Raw genomic sequence first — 17,305 nt, forward strand, 5'->3', positions numbered from 1 at the left:
AACAAGGAGGCAATAGAGCCTCTGCAAAGAGAAGATGGCATGATGGTGACAAGGGACAGGGATAAGGCAGAACTATTGAATGCCTTCTTTGCCTCAGTCTTCTCACAAAAAGAAAGCCATCTTCAACCTCAGCAACATGGAATGGATGAAGGATTAGGGGAAATCCAACCCTAAATAGGGAAACAAGTTGTCCAGGAACACCTGGCCTCTCTAAACGAATTCAAGTCCCCAGGGCCAGATCAGCTAATCCAAGAGTATTGAAGGAACTAGCTGAGGTTATTTCAGAACCACTGGCAATTATCTTCAAGAGTTCTTGGAGAATAGGAGAAGTCCCAGCAGATTGGAGGAGGGCGAATGTGGTCCCTATCTTCAAGAAGAGGGGAAAAAACGACCAAAACAATTACCGTCCGGTCAGTCTCACATCGATACCAGGCAAGATCCTGGAAAAGATGATTAAGGAAGTGGTCTGTGAACATTTAGAAACAAATGCTGTCATTGCTAATAGCCAACGGATTTACCAAAAACAAATTATGCCAGACTAATCTGATCTCTTTTTTCGATACAGTTAAGAGTTGGGTCGATACAGGAAATGCTGTGGATGTAGCGTACCTGGATTTCAGTAAGGCCTTCGACAAAGTCCCCCACGACCTTCTGGCAAACAAACTAGTAAAATGTGGGTTAGATAAAACTACAGTTAGGTGGATCTGTAATTGGCTAAGAGAACAAACCCAAAGGGTGCTCACCAATGCGTCTTCTTCCTCTTGGAAAGAAGTCACGAGTGGAGTGCAGGAGGGCTCGGTCCTAGGCCCGGTTCTGTTCAACATCTTTATTAACGACTTAGACGAAGGGTTAGAAGGCACGATCATCAAGTTTGCAGACGACACCAAACTGGGAGGGATAGCTAACACTCCAGAAGACAGGAACAGAATTCAAAATGATCTTGACAGACTAGAGAGATGGGCTGAAACTAACAAAATGAAGTTCAACAGGGACAAATGCAAGATACTTCACTTCGGCAGAAAAAATGGAAATCAAAGATACAGAATGGGGGACGCCTAGCTTGACAGCAGTGTGTGCGAAAAAGACCTTGGAGTCCTCGTAGACAACAAGTTAAACATGAGCCAACAATGTGATGTGGCAGCTAAAAAAGCCAATGGGATTCTGGCCTGCATAAATAGGGGAATAGCGTCTAGATCCAGGGAAGTCATGCTCCCCCTCTATTCTGCCTTGGTCAGACCACACCTGGAATACTGTGTCCAATTTTGGGCACCGCAGTTGAAGGGAAATGTTGACAAGCTGGAAAGCGTCCAGAGGAGGGCGACTAAAATGATTAAGGGTCTGGAGAACAAGCCCTATGAGGAGCGGCTTAAAGAGCTGGGCATGTTTAGCCTGCAGAAGAGAAGGCTGAGAGGAGATATGATAGCCATGTACAAATATGTGAGGGGAAGTCATAGGGAGGAGGGAGCAAGCTTGTTTTCTGCTGCAATGCAGACTAGGACACGGAACAATGGCTTCAAACTACAGGAAAGGAGATTCCACCTGAACATCAGGAAGAACTTCCTCATTGTGAGGGCTGTTCGACAGTGGAACTCTCTCCCCCGGACTGTGGTGGAGGCTCCTTCTTTGGAGGCTTTTAAGCAAAGACTGGATGGCCATCTGTCGGGGGTGCTTTGAATGTAATTTCCTGCTTCTTAGCGGGGGGTTGGACTAGATGGCCCATGAGGTCTCTTCCAACTCTACTATTCTATGATTCTATGAATACCAAAACTCTTATCACTAGGACCTTTTTATCCTATTTTGCCATGAGGGAATCATACATGAAAATGTTGGCATAATCTGGGTTTCTATATAACTGTTGCTGCTTTTTTAAAATTGTAAAAATCAACACAGAAGAAAGCTTTATTAGCATGCTTGTGTGTGACTTGTTTTGTATCTATGGACTTTGATGTAGCAGCTTGAAAACATATGGATTTTTCTTCTGTTTCCAATATACCAGAAAATGAAAAACAGAATTAAATGCTTTTGCTTAGTGTGATTGGGTATTCTGGATGCTTGGATGTATTTGTATTTTAAATGGCAGCAAATGTAGATGAAAGCTCCAAATATTAAGAAAAATATGTATATATATGCAAAAAGTTTAGTATAATAGCCTAGGGAAAGGGTGGTATGTGCCAGGCAGAAAGCTTCATGTCTACTGCCTTCCATTTTTCACATTGACACTAGCTCTCTCTCTCATTCCCCCCCCCCCCCAAAAAAAGAATAAAGGTCTTAAGATAAAGAGGATTCACTTTAAAGTCCTGATTTCTAATATGTGTATTTAATGCAAGAATGGAGTCCTGAACTATTTTGAAACAGACAGTGTTGGTTTCTTAATCATCCAGTTTCATGAATGTCTTTAAAAAACAAAATATGTTTGTTACGTTATGTAGTAAAAAAATATTTCAGGGTGCATTTTTTTCTTGAAACTGTGTGTGAGAGAGAAATAGAAGACGGTGGTGGATGGAATAAAATGTCCCATCATCAAGAACTATTTTCCAGAATGATCTGGATTAAAATAAATACAATAAGAAATTAACACAACTTTTACAAAAGTACAACTACAAATCTAAATATAGATTCTTCTTGGACATTGCCGCCTCATCTCTGTACACTATGTACTTTATCCAGAAGAACTTTCCCACTAATTTCAAGGATCTGTTTTCTTGTCATTTGAAATTCCACCTAAACATAAAGATGAAATGACTGTAAAAACTCTGGAAGGTAAAATAGATTGCCTCAGAGTGTGGTGGAATTTACTTCTGGTGGGTGGGTCTTCAAACAGATAGTGGATGGCTACCTCTCAGAATTGCTTTCATTGTGTATTCCTGCATGGGAGGAGCTAGGCTAGATGGTCTTTGTGACTGCTTCCAACTCTATTATTCAGTTTTGTGTGATATGCTTTCCTGGAGACTCTAGTTTCACTGTGGTTTAGTCATGGCACCTTACCCTAAGAATACTTTCCAGCTGTCTGTTGATCTCTTTGCCTCCCTCCCATGGGCTTACCCTATTATTTGGTATCTGTACATTTGCAGGAAGGGCTCTGCCCCATAGATTGGATAAAGAGTTCAACTCCTCTTTTATTTCTGTATTAGAACAGACATTGCTATGTTGCTGAGAGGACAAAGCATGTTTTTCTTTCATGCAAGATAATTTCCTGCTATTGAAAACCTTTTCTGGATTTACCATTAACAAGTGAACGTTATCCTGCTATGGAGTAATAGAAATTAAGATTCCCCTATCTTTCCACATCAGCATTTAGGAGATGTCCTAGAGATGAGACACGGTACCAGCTGGCCACCACAAATAATGTCTCTTCTGCCCTGAGGAGGCAGATGGAAGGAGTTAATTTATAACGACAGCTCTCACTTGGGAGTTTCTGAGGCTAGCTGATGATGATGTGGAGATTAGCACTGTCCTTCTTAAGGAGGTCACTTTTCCTGACCACTGCGCTACTTGCAGCACAAGCTTAGGACCATAGCTTGTGTAATGCTCAAGGCAGCAGCAAAATCAAAAACAGACTTGAATCTTTTGTAGAGAAAATAACAGTCTGTGGAGGTGTTTGCTATATCATTTCTGGAGAGCTTGAAGCAGTTTACCCTAAAAAAGGAGAATTTAAGAGGTTAATAGAACTAGGCAAATAAGAACAGTATTATGAATGCAGACAAGAGAAGTTGGATTGTTTGTCTCTTCCCCACCCAACTTTGTTGTACATAGAATCTCGTTTAAATGGCAGATATCCCAGTGTGGTTGAACATTGGACTGTGACTCTGCTAACCAGGGTTTGAATCCCTGATCAGCCATGGAAACTAACTGGATGATTTTGGGCAAAGACAAACCCTGGCTAAACAAATTTTGCCAGTAAACACTTGATAGTGTTCCTTTAAGTCAAAAATGAGTTGAAAGCACATAACAACAATAGCATTGAAGCAAAAGTATGCGACCTTTAGCCCATCAGGTGTTTTAATCAAATACCCTCTTGTCAGTAGAAGAATACAGTCTTGTGTAAACACTGATACTGGGTTTCTTTTTGACTTCTAGTTAGCCAGATACATCCTTAGGCAATTTGCAAAAATGAGTTGATGTTTAGCTTTTCATAGATATCCATCACAACTTATCCCCATTATTTAAGATCTAAACTAGTATATGTCCAATCTGCCTATGTTTTCCATGAGTGTTACAAAAATGCTTCAGCTTCTGTAAGAACTGTAATGGATCTGGTAATGATAGTCTTAACATTTCCTCCTTGATAACAGAATCCACATATGCTCCATCTGAAAGCTGTTTTTGTCTTAGTATCGACTAAAATGGAATAGCATTAAAAAGAAATACAAGTACACATGCAGTTGAAAAGGGAATTGTTCCTTTTATTACTGCTAGCCATTTATTAAAAAGGAGATGGTTCTAGTTTAATTAACTGAGTTGAGAGCAGCAGATGGAGCAGAATGTCTTGCAGCGATAAGACAATTCAGAAATGGCACCAGATGTTGGGAGCTGTCCCTGGTGGTGTTTGAGTGCAACACAGATGTTACAGTCCCACCTGGCTAGTTTCGAAGCACTGCAGGCTAAGCAGCTGTGATGTAACCCATATAATGTACGCAAACACTAAAAGCAGAATAATTGAGCTGTTGCTACAGTGGCTCCTTGGAAGACTCTGGCTGCTCAGAGGTGAAATCTTTTAAGGACAAACTGTAATGACTAAGACCAACTCTGTCTTCATTCTTTCGGGAAGGAAAGTGGCACTTAATACGTTGACCAAAACTTCTAGCTCCCATCTCTTAAAAAGGGATTGAATGCTTGCTGTGTGTGGAAACCAATACATGCAGAAAACAGAAGCCTCCAAAAGCCAAATAGTATGCACATGTTTTCCAAAAACTTAAACTACGGCTTTTCCCTTGGTGCTAATCTTAGCTACGAGCAGCTTAGGATGAGGCTGGTTCTTATTGGAACCATGGCAATTTTTTCATAGAGTAACACATTGTGAGCCAGTCCTGCACACACACACACACACACACACACACACACATACACATTCTCTTTTTCATGCACTCACAAACACATCACATGCAGTTTGATCCTCCGATGTGATGCAAAGAGGTGTGCAGATATTTTGTTTTGATTAAGAAATGGTCTGGTGATAAAGTGTTGTCTCTGAAGTGCCCCTCTCTTTAACGTTAGAGTTATGTCCAGTATAGAATTTATGGAGCATTTCTATTTTGATGTATAAAATATGCTGTAGGGAAGAATGGCTAAAATACTTTATTTTATACTCAATAATTAATTAGAAACTTACAACTGGGACTTTAATGTTTTTCTGGAAAAGAAGTAAACATCATTTAAAAATGAATACCAGCGTAGGCTTTATGCCTCAAAATCTTGAATCTGAAATCCTGGGCAAGTCATTCATGCTTTAAGTTACAGAATGGTTGAATATATAAGATACACTTCTTTAATTTTTCATGGAAGTCAACATAATATGCAAATAAAGAGATGTCTTCGATTAAAACCTTTGCATGTTGTATCTAGTTCTTGAATAATAATTACTTTAAACATTACTGATGCAATCATTCTGCCAAGCCTTTGGTGATCCTTTGTTGGTCTTGGCATTCTCTATAGTCTTGATACATTATAAGGGAAACAATAAAATAGGATGTAGGCCACTTGCTTCACTTGGGTGTATAAGTGGTAAGTTACAACTGAACCATGTAAGGAGGAATAATTCACTTTAAGTTTGTTTAAAACACACAAAAGGGAACATAGAATGTGAGCTCAGGAGTTCGGGGCCACAGCGGGCTATGCCAATCAGGTGTTCACACTAAGTCCAGCGTCAATAGGAGGGACGAAAACCTGTTGTGTGGTTTAGATTGGTGTTGCTGAAGTGTTTTCTTTCTTTGTGGCTGTGCTGAGCTATGTGTCCCTATCTAACATGCCTCTGCTCTTTCCTTATGTTTACCTTAGGCAGATAGTCACCCTTCTGCATCAGTCTTTATTTAATTCTCATTGTCATTTGCAGTGCTCCATTATGTACTTGTGTTTGCCAAAATTGGGCAAAAATCTAGGCACAAAACCTGGTCGCTAGAAAGCACTAAATATTGCCCCCCAAAAAATCTGTCCATTTTTTTCCCTTAAGGCCATTCTGCACGATTTCTTCAGACTCCAAGTTTTGTAACATTGCAAAATGTTGCAGATAAGCGTCCCCCCTTTCTGTACACACATTCCCAAATGCCTTCAGTGCACATGAATGCAAATTGGTTGTATGTTGTACATGCCTCAATTTCACAAAAAGGCTCAGTGATCATCTGAGCCCAATAATATCTTAATATGGAGACTACCAAGAAAGAACTGAAGTAGAGGAGGAATCATAGAGCATTAGTTGGTGCTAGTGTTATTGTTGGCAGGACAGAATTGCAATGAAGTTATTTACATTCAGCCAAGCATTGTAAGAATTTTTTTGTCTCAGCATTCCTAGTTATGTGAAGGCCTTTCCCATCAACATGGGGTTTGGGGGATGGAGCACGTACCTTTTTTCTCAGCCCACACAGATGTGTACACACATTGCATTTTGGACAAGGTTTATATCTTAATATATCCCGATTTCCTCATACAAGATATTTAAATTTGAAATGAAATGTCGAATTGGCTACAAAGCCCATTTTAAAAGTTATCAAAAACTGTTGTTGAAGTGATTATATACTTGAAGAAGTCCACAAGGGCATGATTTTCAACTGCTTTGGTTTTAGGTGGTTCTCCTGACATGTTTGGAGGATTTGCTGATTTCAACTCCCCTGCTGCTGCCTCTGCAGGATGTCCTGCATCACAAGGTAAAGTGATTTAGTAAGAGAATGGAATAAAAAAGGATTTTCCTCGTTCGCATTTTAATTTGTATTACAGAACAGATCTAATGCTTTATCCAGTAACGGGGCGGTTCAACCATTAGGCGAAGTATGCAGTTTCTGAAGGCGACATCCTCTAGGGGGCGCCATTGAGCCACCTCCGCCCAGGCGTGGCCTTTTTGCCTCCGCAGCCACGACCTGGCCTGGCCTCCGTGGCAGCTGGGCCACCATGGCAATTAAAAGTGGTGCCGAGGTGCCTTCACTTTAAAGCAGAGACGCAGAGTCACTTCCTTCAAGTGCTTCCCAAGCTTCGGTGGTGACCCAGGTGTTTTGGACTCCAGTTCCCACCAACCCCAAGCATCAGTCAAAGCAGTGAGGCTGTTAGGAGTTGAAGTCTCCTCCCTGGGGGCGTGGCCTGAGGAGGAGGACACTCAAATTTGGGCATGGCGGCCGCAGCTTGCTCCCAGTGCTGGTGAGGAATGGAGGGCGGCGGCGTGAAAAGCGGGGGGCAGGGCGACGGGGGCGTCTATGGAGCGGCCAAGGCGGGCAGTCCCTTTGACCTGTGGCACTTCTTGCAGCAGCCCCAAGTCCTCGCCCGACTCCTCAGCACTGTAAGCCGGGACTCGGGGAGAGTGGGGAGTTCAGGAGGGGGTTGAAGGAGCTCTCCGAGCGCTCCCGGGAGGGCTGAGGTGCGGCCTCCTGTTTGGTTGCTTCAGATACCTGGGCTTGAGGGAGGGAGTCACCGGCCCGAAGACTTTCTGAAATTCAGAGGATTTTATAGCATTGAGTCATGGCAGTTAAAAGTGCTGCCAAGTTGCATTTGTTTACTTTACAGCAGGCATAGGCAAACTTCTGCCCTCTGGTTGTTTTGGATTTCAACTCCCACAATTCCTAACAGCCAGTAGGCTGTTAGGAATTGTGAGAGTTGGAGTCCAAAACACCTGGAGGGTCTAAGTTTGCCTCATGCCTGATCTAAGGCAAACAGTTGGCATAGTAGAGCATACTGGGTTCAAGTTAACTAGCAAAGAAAGTGGGATGATGGTCATATGGGGAATCAAGTCTCTTCTGGACTCTTGGACCAGTTCTTAAACACGCTTCGTGTATTCCAAGTAGACTGAAACATACTTGTGGATTACCTGCCTTGATGTTCTGGGTTATATGGCTGTGTGGAAGGACCCTCAGGGCTCTTCCACACAGCCATATAACCCAGAATATCAAAGCAGAACAACCCACAATATCTGCTTTGAACTGGGTTATCTTGATTCCACACTGCCCTACATCCCAGTTCAATGTTTGGTGCTAAATTCGCAAATATAGTAATTCCTACATAACATTACAATGTATTGAACTGCTTTTTCTGTTGATTTGTTGTAAAACATGATGTTTGGTGCTTAATTTGTAAAATCATAATGTAATTTGATGTTTAATAGGCTTTTCCTTAATCCCTCCTTATTATCCAACATTTTCCCTTATCCAACGCTTTTATTTTTCAGTGATTGATTTGGGGGGGGGGGACCAAAATTCTGTTCATTTACACTTGAAAATTACCTAGGGCCGGCCCTGTCCAGTAGTCACCTGTGGTGGTACTAGGCATGTTATTCTGCTGTAAAAAAATAGATGTCCAATCCTGTGCAAGCAGACTTCTCAGTACCACAAACTTCCAGCTGTTCCTCCAGATTTCAGAGGCTGCAGAGGAGGGGGGAAAACGCTTCTCCATGGTAAATGATCCTATTTCTCATAGAGGGGTTTTCTTTTAACCTTTTAACCCAGTTCAGTCAGCAATGCAAATCTTCCTGAAAATGTCAACTAGCTAATAAAATTCAAACTTCTTGTTTTTGTCTTAATGTGTTCTGAAAGTTCCATCCTTGAGTTGCTATTTTGAACTGGGAAATCTCAAAAAGTATTTGTCTCTGCCTCTAAATAGGTTTGTTGTCGTATCAGTGCAAATAATTTTATTCCCCAAGATAGTATTTTCTGGCATGTATTCCCCACCTGCATTAGACTATAGATCATCTCCACAAATGCTACTAATATGTTAGTATTTGTGTTGAGGGGATACAGGATTATTGGGTATTTCATGTGCTGTTTACCCTCACTTATGGCATTAGAAATTATTGTATAGAAATAGCAGTAGGAAACATACACATTTGCATGAGTGTGCCCCTGAATGAAATGGGCAGGGGAAGTTCTTCTTTAAAACCCAGTTCCTGAATGCTGCCCAAAGAGTTCTTCTGTGTAACCACAATGATTTCTAGAACATGTTCCTGAGGCAAGAAAAGAAGGCATTTATTTAGTTGAAGGAGTGATTTATATCCCACTTTTCTTATGCAAGACCCAAGACAATGCTGTTGAACCTAAAATCATGGCACAGTTTAACTAGTCTCCCAACAACTTTGCAAGTCGCTACCATGAACTATGCTGAATATTTTTATACTGCAGTACTTCTGATTATGTGTTTGTGGTTGACTTGATTCAAAAAAATATTTTTATATCAAATGAAGCAAAGCTGGGTAGAAATTGTTGATAAATAGATTTTGATTCAAGTAAATTAGAAGGTTGAATAGTGTAGAGAAGCCAATTGAAAAAGGTAATTAGGTATGTGTAAATACTGGTTGTATTTCTCATTTGGAACACCTTCCCTGAAATATTTTAAAGATGAGTTAGCGGTTGCAAACTCACTCCAATGCTACTATGAAATGGTTGGTAAATTCTTTTCTGGAATAGTTTATAATGCTTTATAACGAGTATCTTCAACAGTGACAGGAGCTGATAACATCTGTCTAAATACCCTAAAGGGCCAAATCCTATATGATCTTGAAAATTAAGAAAGGTCAGGCCTGGTTAGTCCTTGGATGGGAGACCATGAATGAATACTAGCTGCTTTGGGCTATATTTCAGAGGAAAGAAGTGGCAAAACCATCTCTGAGTATTCCTTGTCTAAGAAACACTATGAAATTCATGAAGTCGTCATATGTCAATAATCCACTTGAAAGCACTTACACATATGCAGTAATGTAGGGACTCACTTCTCTTTTTGATGATACCTCTAACAATGTTTTCTTAAAGATATATGTCATCTATGCAATAAATTAAGAATTGCATGCCACAGTGTCACATATCTATAAGTATCGTGTGTTGGAAAAAGTTAAAATTAAATCAAGAAAATAGATGCCTTTAGGCACGTGCTTTATGTCCAGGGAAAGTGTAGTGAAAGGGGAATTGCTAATTTGTATGTATTTATTTATTTTAAGTTCCATGAAAATTAGAAATTGCCCGGGGGCATAAGCATAACATCTCACATTAAGAACCCCTTGCAGGGGTGAAGAAGATTATGCAAATGTTGTGACTGGCCCTAAATTATCATCTTGGTTGTTTTTCTTACCATAGTGTATAATAATTGCTATATTATTTAAATAAACTCTGCCTAGAAAAAATCTTCTACAATAAAATGTGTGGCTTTGTGAAACGTATCATTTTTTCTCTGTGGTAAAATGTATTCTGTAGAGAAGATGACCTGACCCGATTTGATACCTGTGCCCTTAAAGACTTTTAAGTTGCACTGTTTCTGCACTAATTTCACAATTTAATAAAAGTGGAGGTTTGGGGTGCTTAAATCTTATTATGCAAATAATGCAGTCTTTGATAATATTCTTTTATCAGTGTTAATATGATTAATCTATACCAATCATTATTATACTAGCAGCCAGCAATGATTAATCGTTCTTGACCCAATAAAGCCACCCTAGAAATCTTTGTTGATTAATCATCTTTGATAAAGTTCCCTAAAGAGTAGCAACGAACACCTCTTCACTCTCCCCGCTTCCTTTGCATCCAGTTACTGGATATTAGTGTCCAGTAACTGAAGAATCAGCATGTTCAGCATTTACTTATCCATCAGGAATACTTTAAGTGTGCTTAAATTTTTCATAGGCAGTACTAATTGAAATACTCCCAATAATGTCCCTTTTGTAAGGGAGATCAAAGCAAATATTTCAGTATGGCCCTAAGCTAATGAATTTCGGCCCACTACTTGCATTAGAATGGTTTGCAGATATATGTGAATCTTATTTCCCTCTGTGCTCTTCCTCCTTAAATTTTAATCCAACTGTAGAGGTAAGTAATTAAAATAAAGGTTTTTAAACCCAGGTGCTCAGGTAGCTTTAGGAATTATTGACATGAGGTGTAAATTATTGCAGCATCTTTAAGATCAGGCAAGTTAAATTCCAGGTAATAGGTTAGTTTGTACATGACTAATTCCTAGCAAGCTGTACAGGCCAGATTATTCTGAAATCAGTGGGGTCTCATCTTTCTGACCTTATATTTCCCAGGTCTTTTATTGTTCACTTAACTAAGAAAGTCTCATCAAGTGTTTAGTAATTATTGATCTAAAATCCTGATTTTTCTTCTTTTCTGCCTGCACAGTTGAGCTGTAGAATGCTAATTATATGATCTTCATTTGTGTAGTAAACAATGCTGGGTGTGTTCATACATACCAATGTACCATTACAAAATAGTAGACTTTCCAAAGTAGACTTATTATTTTCATTACATATGCTTCAGCAGTTCAGTGTTCATCATTGGCTAGCAAAAGCTGATTGTACTAATGGCTTAAAGAATAATAGAGTAAACAATACCATCATAATCTTATTTATTATTTATTTATTTGAGTTTTGTTCTCATGTTTTAGCCAAATAATATTTTTTTTACTTAGAAAATCTATGGAAAGATTTTTTGGGTTCACTAGAAGAAAGAATTCAATGTATGCAGCTCTGTGAACCTGTTGTACAAAGATTTGAGAACTGCATACATATCAAAGCACTCGCAGAGAGCTAAATAAATACTACACAAGGCTGTCAACAAGCTCAACAGAGGTGAGATAAACACCCAGAGGCAGTTGAAGTTGAAAGCCCATTTAGCTATACTAGTTTAATAACTCTTTGTACAGCAAGTAATTTATATGTAATCAGATGCATTTGAACAAATGGTTGTTTTTACGATTATAAAACCAGCTTGCTTGCAGTCATTGATTGAAAGCACGAGTGAGTTAATACTTTACCTTGGGCTTCCTATTTTTTGGAAACTGTTGTTCAGTTACTGAACTTCTTGCACACGCAGCATTCTTATTGGAAGTTTATTTGGACCTGCATGTCTGTTTGTTAGGACATCTATGTCCCACTGAGTCCACAGGTGAAATGGTATTTTGCCGTCTAGTGATGGTGCTTCTCGTTTTCTTTGCTACCCTGCTAAAATGGTTGGAATATTCATGAGGAAGAGTAATGTCCAGATGGAGATTCTACCTGCCGACGTTAATCTGGATGGACACACATCGCCTCTCATTTGTTTCAGTTCATGGACTGGGGCATTTGTTCTGTGCCTTTTGCAAAGTCTCTTGCCTTCCTTTTCCCTCCCCAGGCACAGCTCCAAGTGGGAATGGAGAGTTTGGTGACTGGAGTGCCTTCAACCGAGCCTCTCCAGGCCCGGCTGCCTCATCTGGAGAGCTCTTCAGTGGCACTGCTCCGCCAGCTGTTGAGCTCTTTGGTGGATCTGCTCAGCAGAGCCTTGGCCAGCCTCCAGCTGCTTCAAATGCTGGTGACCTCTTTGATTTGATGGGTACCTCCCAAGCCACCATGACCTCTTCCCAAAGCATGAATTTTTCCATGATGGGTTCCAACACTGTCAGCATTAATCTACCTATGTCAAGATCCCAGGTATGATGCTCTTCTGCCATCTCTTAATGGACATGCTCTCAATGAAAGAGACAATGCCAAATAGTTTTGACAAACTCCTGCCTTAACACATTTTTCTGTAGATCTCAGGTGCTTTCTTGTCTCTTTGTTTCAGTGGTCACTCTTGAAGATTTGAGTAAATTAAGAAAGAGAACACCTTAAGTAATGCAAAACCTCTAGAACATATTGTAGGCTTCAAATCTTTGCTTTGATTGGCAGCACAGGGCTAAGCTGCAAAGTGCTTCTAACAGTCTGTTTCACAAAGAATTTCTTCCATTTATGGAATCTTTCACTATTGAAAGCCAGATCTTTTAATTTGTTAAGCCCTAAAAATAATTGTCTAAACTCCAAAATAGATTTTGAGTTGGGAAGTGGATAGTTGGTGGGTGGAAAAAAGGAATAGGATGCTTTTGTATTAACTAGTCTTGGCACAGTGTAAGCAATCTCCCAATATCAAGGAATGATATTGAGCATTTGATTTGCATGAATGTCAACTCATGCAGGGGGTTGGACTGGATGGCCCATGAGGTCTCTTCCAACTCTACTATTCTGTGATTCTATGATTCTTTATTTCTCTTAAATAAGCATGCAGTCCATCTGTTTCTTTTTATAGAAATTGCATGAATTGACTGCAGAATACAGTCAGCAATGAATAGCACAACTCTCAAGATCTCTGTTTTTCTGTCTCATTAACTCTTCTAGCCTTTGCAAAGTGTCAACCCAATGATGCAAAAATCTAATCAGCTTTATAATCTGAGCACAGAGATGGTCGCCAAAAATGCAGGCAAAACCCTACCATCCACTTGGTCAGACCCCAGTGTTAATATCAGTTTGGACAATTTGGTTCCTGGTATGCAACCTTCCAAGCCCCAGCAACCATCACTGAACACAATGATTCAGCAGCAGAGTAAGTGACTACCTATGCTGTCATTCTTTCTGTGTGTGGTTTGTAGTGTGGAGTGCGCTGCTGTTTTTATGTTCTAGCTGTGTTCTTAAATATGCAAACTCCCGCTTCCATACATTTTCTTTTTTATGACCAGAGCATGTCATCCAGATAAAAATGTCTCGGGAAGGAGCCAGAGCTTAGCAGTAGATTGTGAGCTATTCATGCTTAAATTCCCCGTTAATTTTCCAATGAAATGATCAAATTCATATGTCTAAAGCCATGAATAGCTGCTAGCATTCAGAGTGAGCTGTGATGGCAACTTCTTAGGACACTTCTTTCAAGTTCAAAATAACAGAAAGCCATAGAGTCTTTCATTTGGTTCTGCACTACTTTTGATCTGTCACTTTGTGATTATCCACTAGAGATTTCTTGATGTAGTTTAGTCATAAGTAATTGACTAAAATTATTATTATTATTATTATTATTATTATTATTATTATTATTATTATTTATAGACCATCCTGTCTCCCCAAAGGGACTGTGGGTGGTTTCCAACATGTATAGTAAACATTCAATATCAAAAATGGAAAACAATTCAGAACACATTATATGAGGAAAAATCATTTTAAATAATATAATCTCACCCTAACTATAAACTTAATAACGGACAAAATAACTGACATTAAGAACTTAAATGACTTATACAAATATAACAATTAATTTAAATTTAACACTAAATAAAAGCAATTAAGAACAATGGCTAAAACTGTTATAAAAAGATGATATATTATGCAACAACCAGTGGGCTGAGGTTAGTTCCAGTCTCTAGACAAGGTTTAACATGTCTAGGTGAGAGTATAAATTGGGCATATTAGTCTTCCTAAGCTAAAATTAAGATGCTGTGAGTAGCATATTAGTTTGACATAATCAAGTAGTATAACATCGTTTTATGGACCTGAAGTAAGGAGTGGTCAGTGTCTTCTCTCAGTGAACCTCTCTAGGCAGTGAAAGGAAAGTTTAAAATGGAGAATTTCCCTTGCCCCTTCTTTATTGCCTGGTGTTCTAAACAGGAGCAAGAAAGGTTCAGACTAAAAAGGAAGTGGTTTCTTGGAATACCTGTCTGGAGAATGCACTGAGTATAATAACTAGAGCAGTGGTTCTCAACCTGTGGGTCCCCAGATGTTTTGGCCTTCAACGCCCATAAATCCTAACAGCTGGTAAACTGGCTGGGATTTCTGGGAGTTGTAGGCCAAAACACCTGGGGACCCACAGGTTGAGGGCCACTGAACTAGGGTGTAAGTATATATGACCTCTGGTCCTCAAATGTTTTGCACTATAGCTCCCCCAGTGGAATAATGGGAGTTGGAGCCCAGAATATCTGGAGGGTTAAAGAAGCATTATAAGATAATAATATGATAATGATAAGGAAATGTAATTATGAGCATGTAAAAAAAAGCATAAGGAGAGTAGCCCAGAGCTAGCGAAAAGGGAATGGTGGGAATTACTAATTGTATGAATCTTACGTTAAAGAGTGGGCATCAACCTAACTGTACAGGCAGTCCCCCAGTTACAAACGACTCATAGAATGGGGGTGAAACAAAAGAAAGTGGGAGAAATCTAACCCTAGGAAGGGAAATTCACTCCTGAAAGAGTTATCATGGGGAAAAGGTGACTCCACTGAAGCTTTCTCACCAATCCTTGCTTCCACAACAAGCCACATTTTTCAAAATCCAATGATCACAGCCACAGGAAGTGAGGTAAAATCTTCTGGACAGGGCCACAGACAGCAAAGCAAACACCACAGGGGTGTTGTTAACTCTTCCCTATTCTATATATATATTTGTCTGGAGTTATAGTTAAAAATGTAGCTGTTCAAACTTACATACAGATTCAACTTAAGAACAAACTTACATGACTTATCTTGTTCGTAACTTGGGGACTGCCTGAATTTTAGGTTGTTCATCCCCAGTCCATTAGATAAGGGGAAGGGAGAAAGGAAAGTAAACTTCACATTTCTTCCCTTGTAGATATGCAACAACCTATGAATGTGATGTCTCAGAATTTTGCAACCTTGAGCCTCAGTTCGCCTCCCAGCATGATGCCTGTTCGACCTCCAGCAAATCCGCTGATGGGAGGGCCCGTTTCTGTGGGGATGGGGATGCCTACAGTGATGACTGGCACAATAGGGATGGCTTCCATGGGAAGCAGCCCTATGATGAACCAGGGCATGATGGGAATGAATGTGAACATGGCGGTGCCAGCTTCTGGAATGGGTTTGTCAGGCACGATGGGCATGGGTGTTCCCAATATAGCTGTGGCATCTTCCATGATTCCTGGGACTGCACAACCGAAGCAAGATGCCTTTGCAAATTTTGCCAATTTTAGCAAATAAAGATTGTAAACCAGTCAGATTGAATGAAGGATTTTAGCTGCACAAATAAAGCTGGGGTAAGGGTGGAAAATGCTGATCAAATGCTTTCTTATTTTTTTCTTTTATTGCTTACTTTTAAGGAATCCACATAAAAGAACCCAAAGGTCGTTTTATACACTCCGAAACTACTTTTGTTGAAGCTTTGGTGGGATAAAGGTTCTTCCAGTGAGTCAGATGTTTGACATTGCAATGACTAGGCCTTGTTTTGTAACAAGACAATTTAAAGCCTTTCTGGATGGCAGAACCAATTTTAACTTTGAAACTTCTGGAAGGCCCAACATTTGTGGGCTGGGAAAATCTGTGTGAATCTAATTTTATACTTGATTTTTCTTTTCTTTTACTCTCCTGGAATATGTTTATCATAATTGGATCCACTCCTTTTCCTACCACTGAGTCAAATTTGAAGTCAAAGTATGCTGATCAGTTTTTTTATAAGAATATATATATATTTTTGTCCAAAAATGGCTTACATATGTGATTATGGCTTCTTCAGAGGGACCTGGAATGTATATATACTTTTGCTACTCTTCCAGCAACAATCCTATACTATCCAAATTTTTATTGTAGACCTCTTCAAGCAATTTGCAGATGAATGGGGTTTGTGGGGGATTTCCTGTCTTTTCTCCTATAAGAGCCAACGCAGAAGCAGTAGTAACATCATCTGAAGCTGCTGTATGGTTTCCTTTCAGAGAACTCTAGATAGTGTGTGTGTGTGTGAGGTTTGATTTGAGGTGGCTTTTCCTCATTCCTGCTTGAATTACAATTGGCATACACCCAGCCCACTAAGGGCCACTATTTCCATCCCTAACAGTCAAAAGGCAAACATATTTATTATTATTTTCTTGCAACTTTGCAAAAGAAAAGAAAGAAGACCTGCCTCTTTTGTGTTACCAAGAAACACCATTAAACTTTTTCTTAAGTTTTGGAGTCTAGATTTTATTCATCCAGGGACTTCATTTCTCTTCTGTAAATATGGCCTTAGCAATTGCGGAATCCAATAGAAAGGAGTTAAAGAAATAAATATAAATATAAATATATATTATTAAAGGAAACCTGTAGCAGTCATATTTTATGAATTGATGCAAATAAAGGAAATGAATGAATGAATGAAAGGCTTTCCCTTCCTTCTTCTGATATAATTCAGCCTTTAGATTCACCCACAGATCATGATTTTTAGTCTGGAATGCAGAGTTTCAATTTATATTCACAAAGCCAGGGCTGCTATGGAGGATAAGTACTATATTCTAGGTATGAAACTTTATTGCCTTCCCTTTTCTTATGTTGGATATTTTTATTACTATTATTAAATTGATAAAACTTTATTTCCATTGTATTCATAATGTTCTGTTATACATAACATTAAACTGTTCATTAAAAACAATGTTGGGGCTGC

The 17,305-nt window shown here is 39.5% G+C and overlaps 1 protein-coding gene across 1 annotated transcript in view; it reads left to right on the plus strand.

Annotated features, from left to right (window-relative positions):
- clint1 (clathrin interactor 1) overlaps positions 1–17,293 on the plus strand; it is a 93,601-nt gene extending 76,308 nt beyond the window's left edge. The window contains exons 9-12 of the mRNA XM_008114799.3: positions 6,777–6,857; positions 12,282–12,577; positions 13,298–13,502; positions 15,509–17,293. Coding sequence (XP_008113006.1) covers positions 6,777–6,857; positions 12,282–12,577; positions 13,298–13,502; positions 15,509–15,873 — 947 coding nt within the window. The 3' untranslated portion in view covers positions 15,874–17,293. The remainder of the gene's footprint in view (positions 1–6,776; positions 6,858–12,281; positions 12,578–13,297; positions 13,503–15,508) is intronic.
- The last annotated feature ends 12 nt before the right edge of the window (positions 17,294–17,305 follow it).

The sequence above is a fragment of the Anolis carolinensis genome, chromosome 2, assembly GCF_035594765.1.
Source record: "Anolis carolinensis isolate JA03-04 chromosome 2, rAnoCar3.1.pri, whole genome shotgun sequence".
Taxonomy (NCBI): Eukaryota; Metazoa; Chordata; class Lepidosauria; order Squamata; family Dactyloidae; genus Anolis; species Anolis carolinensis.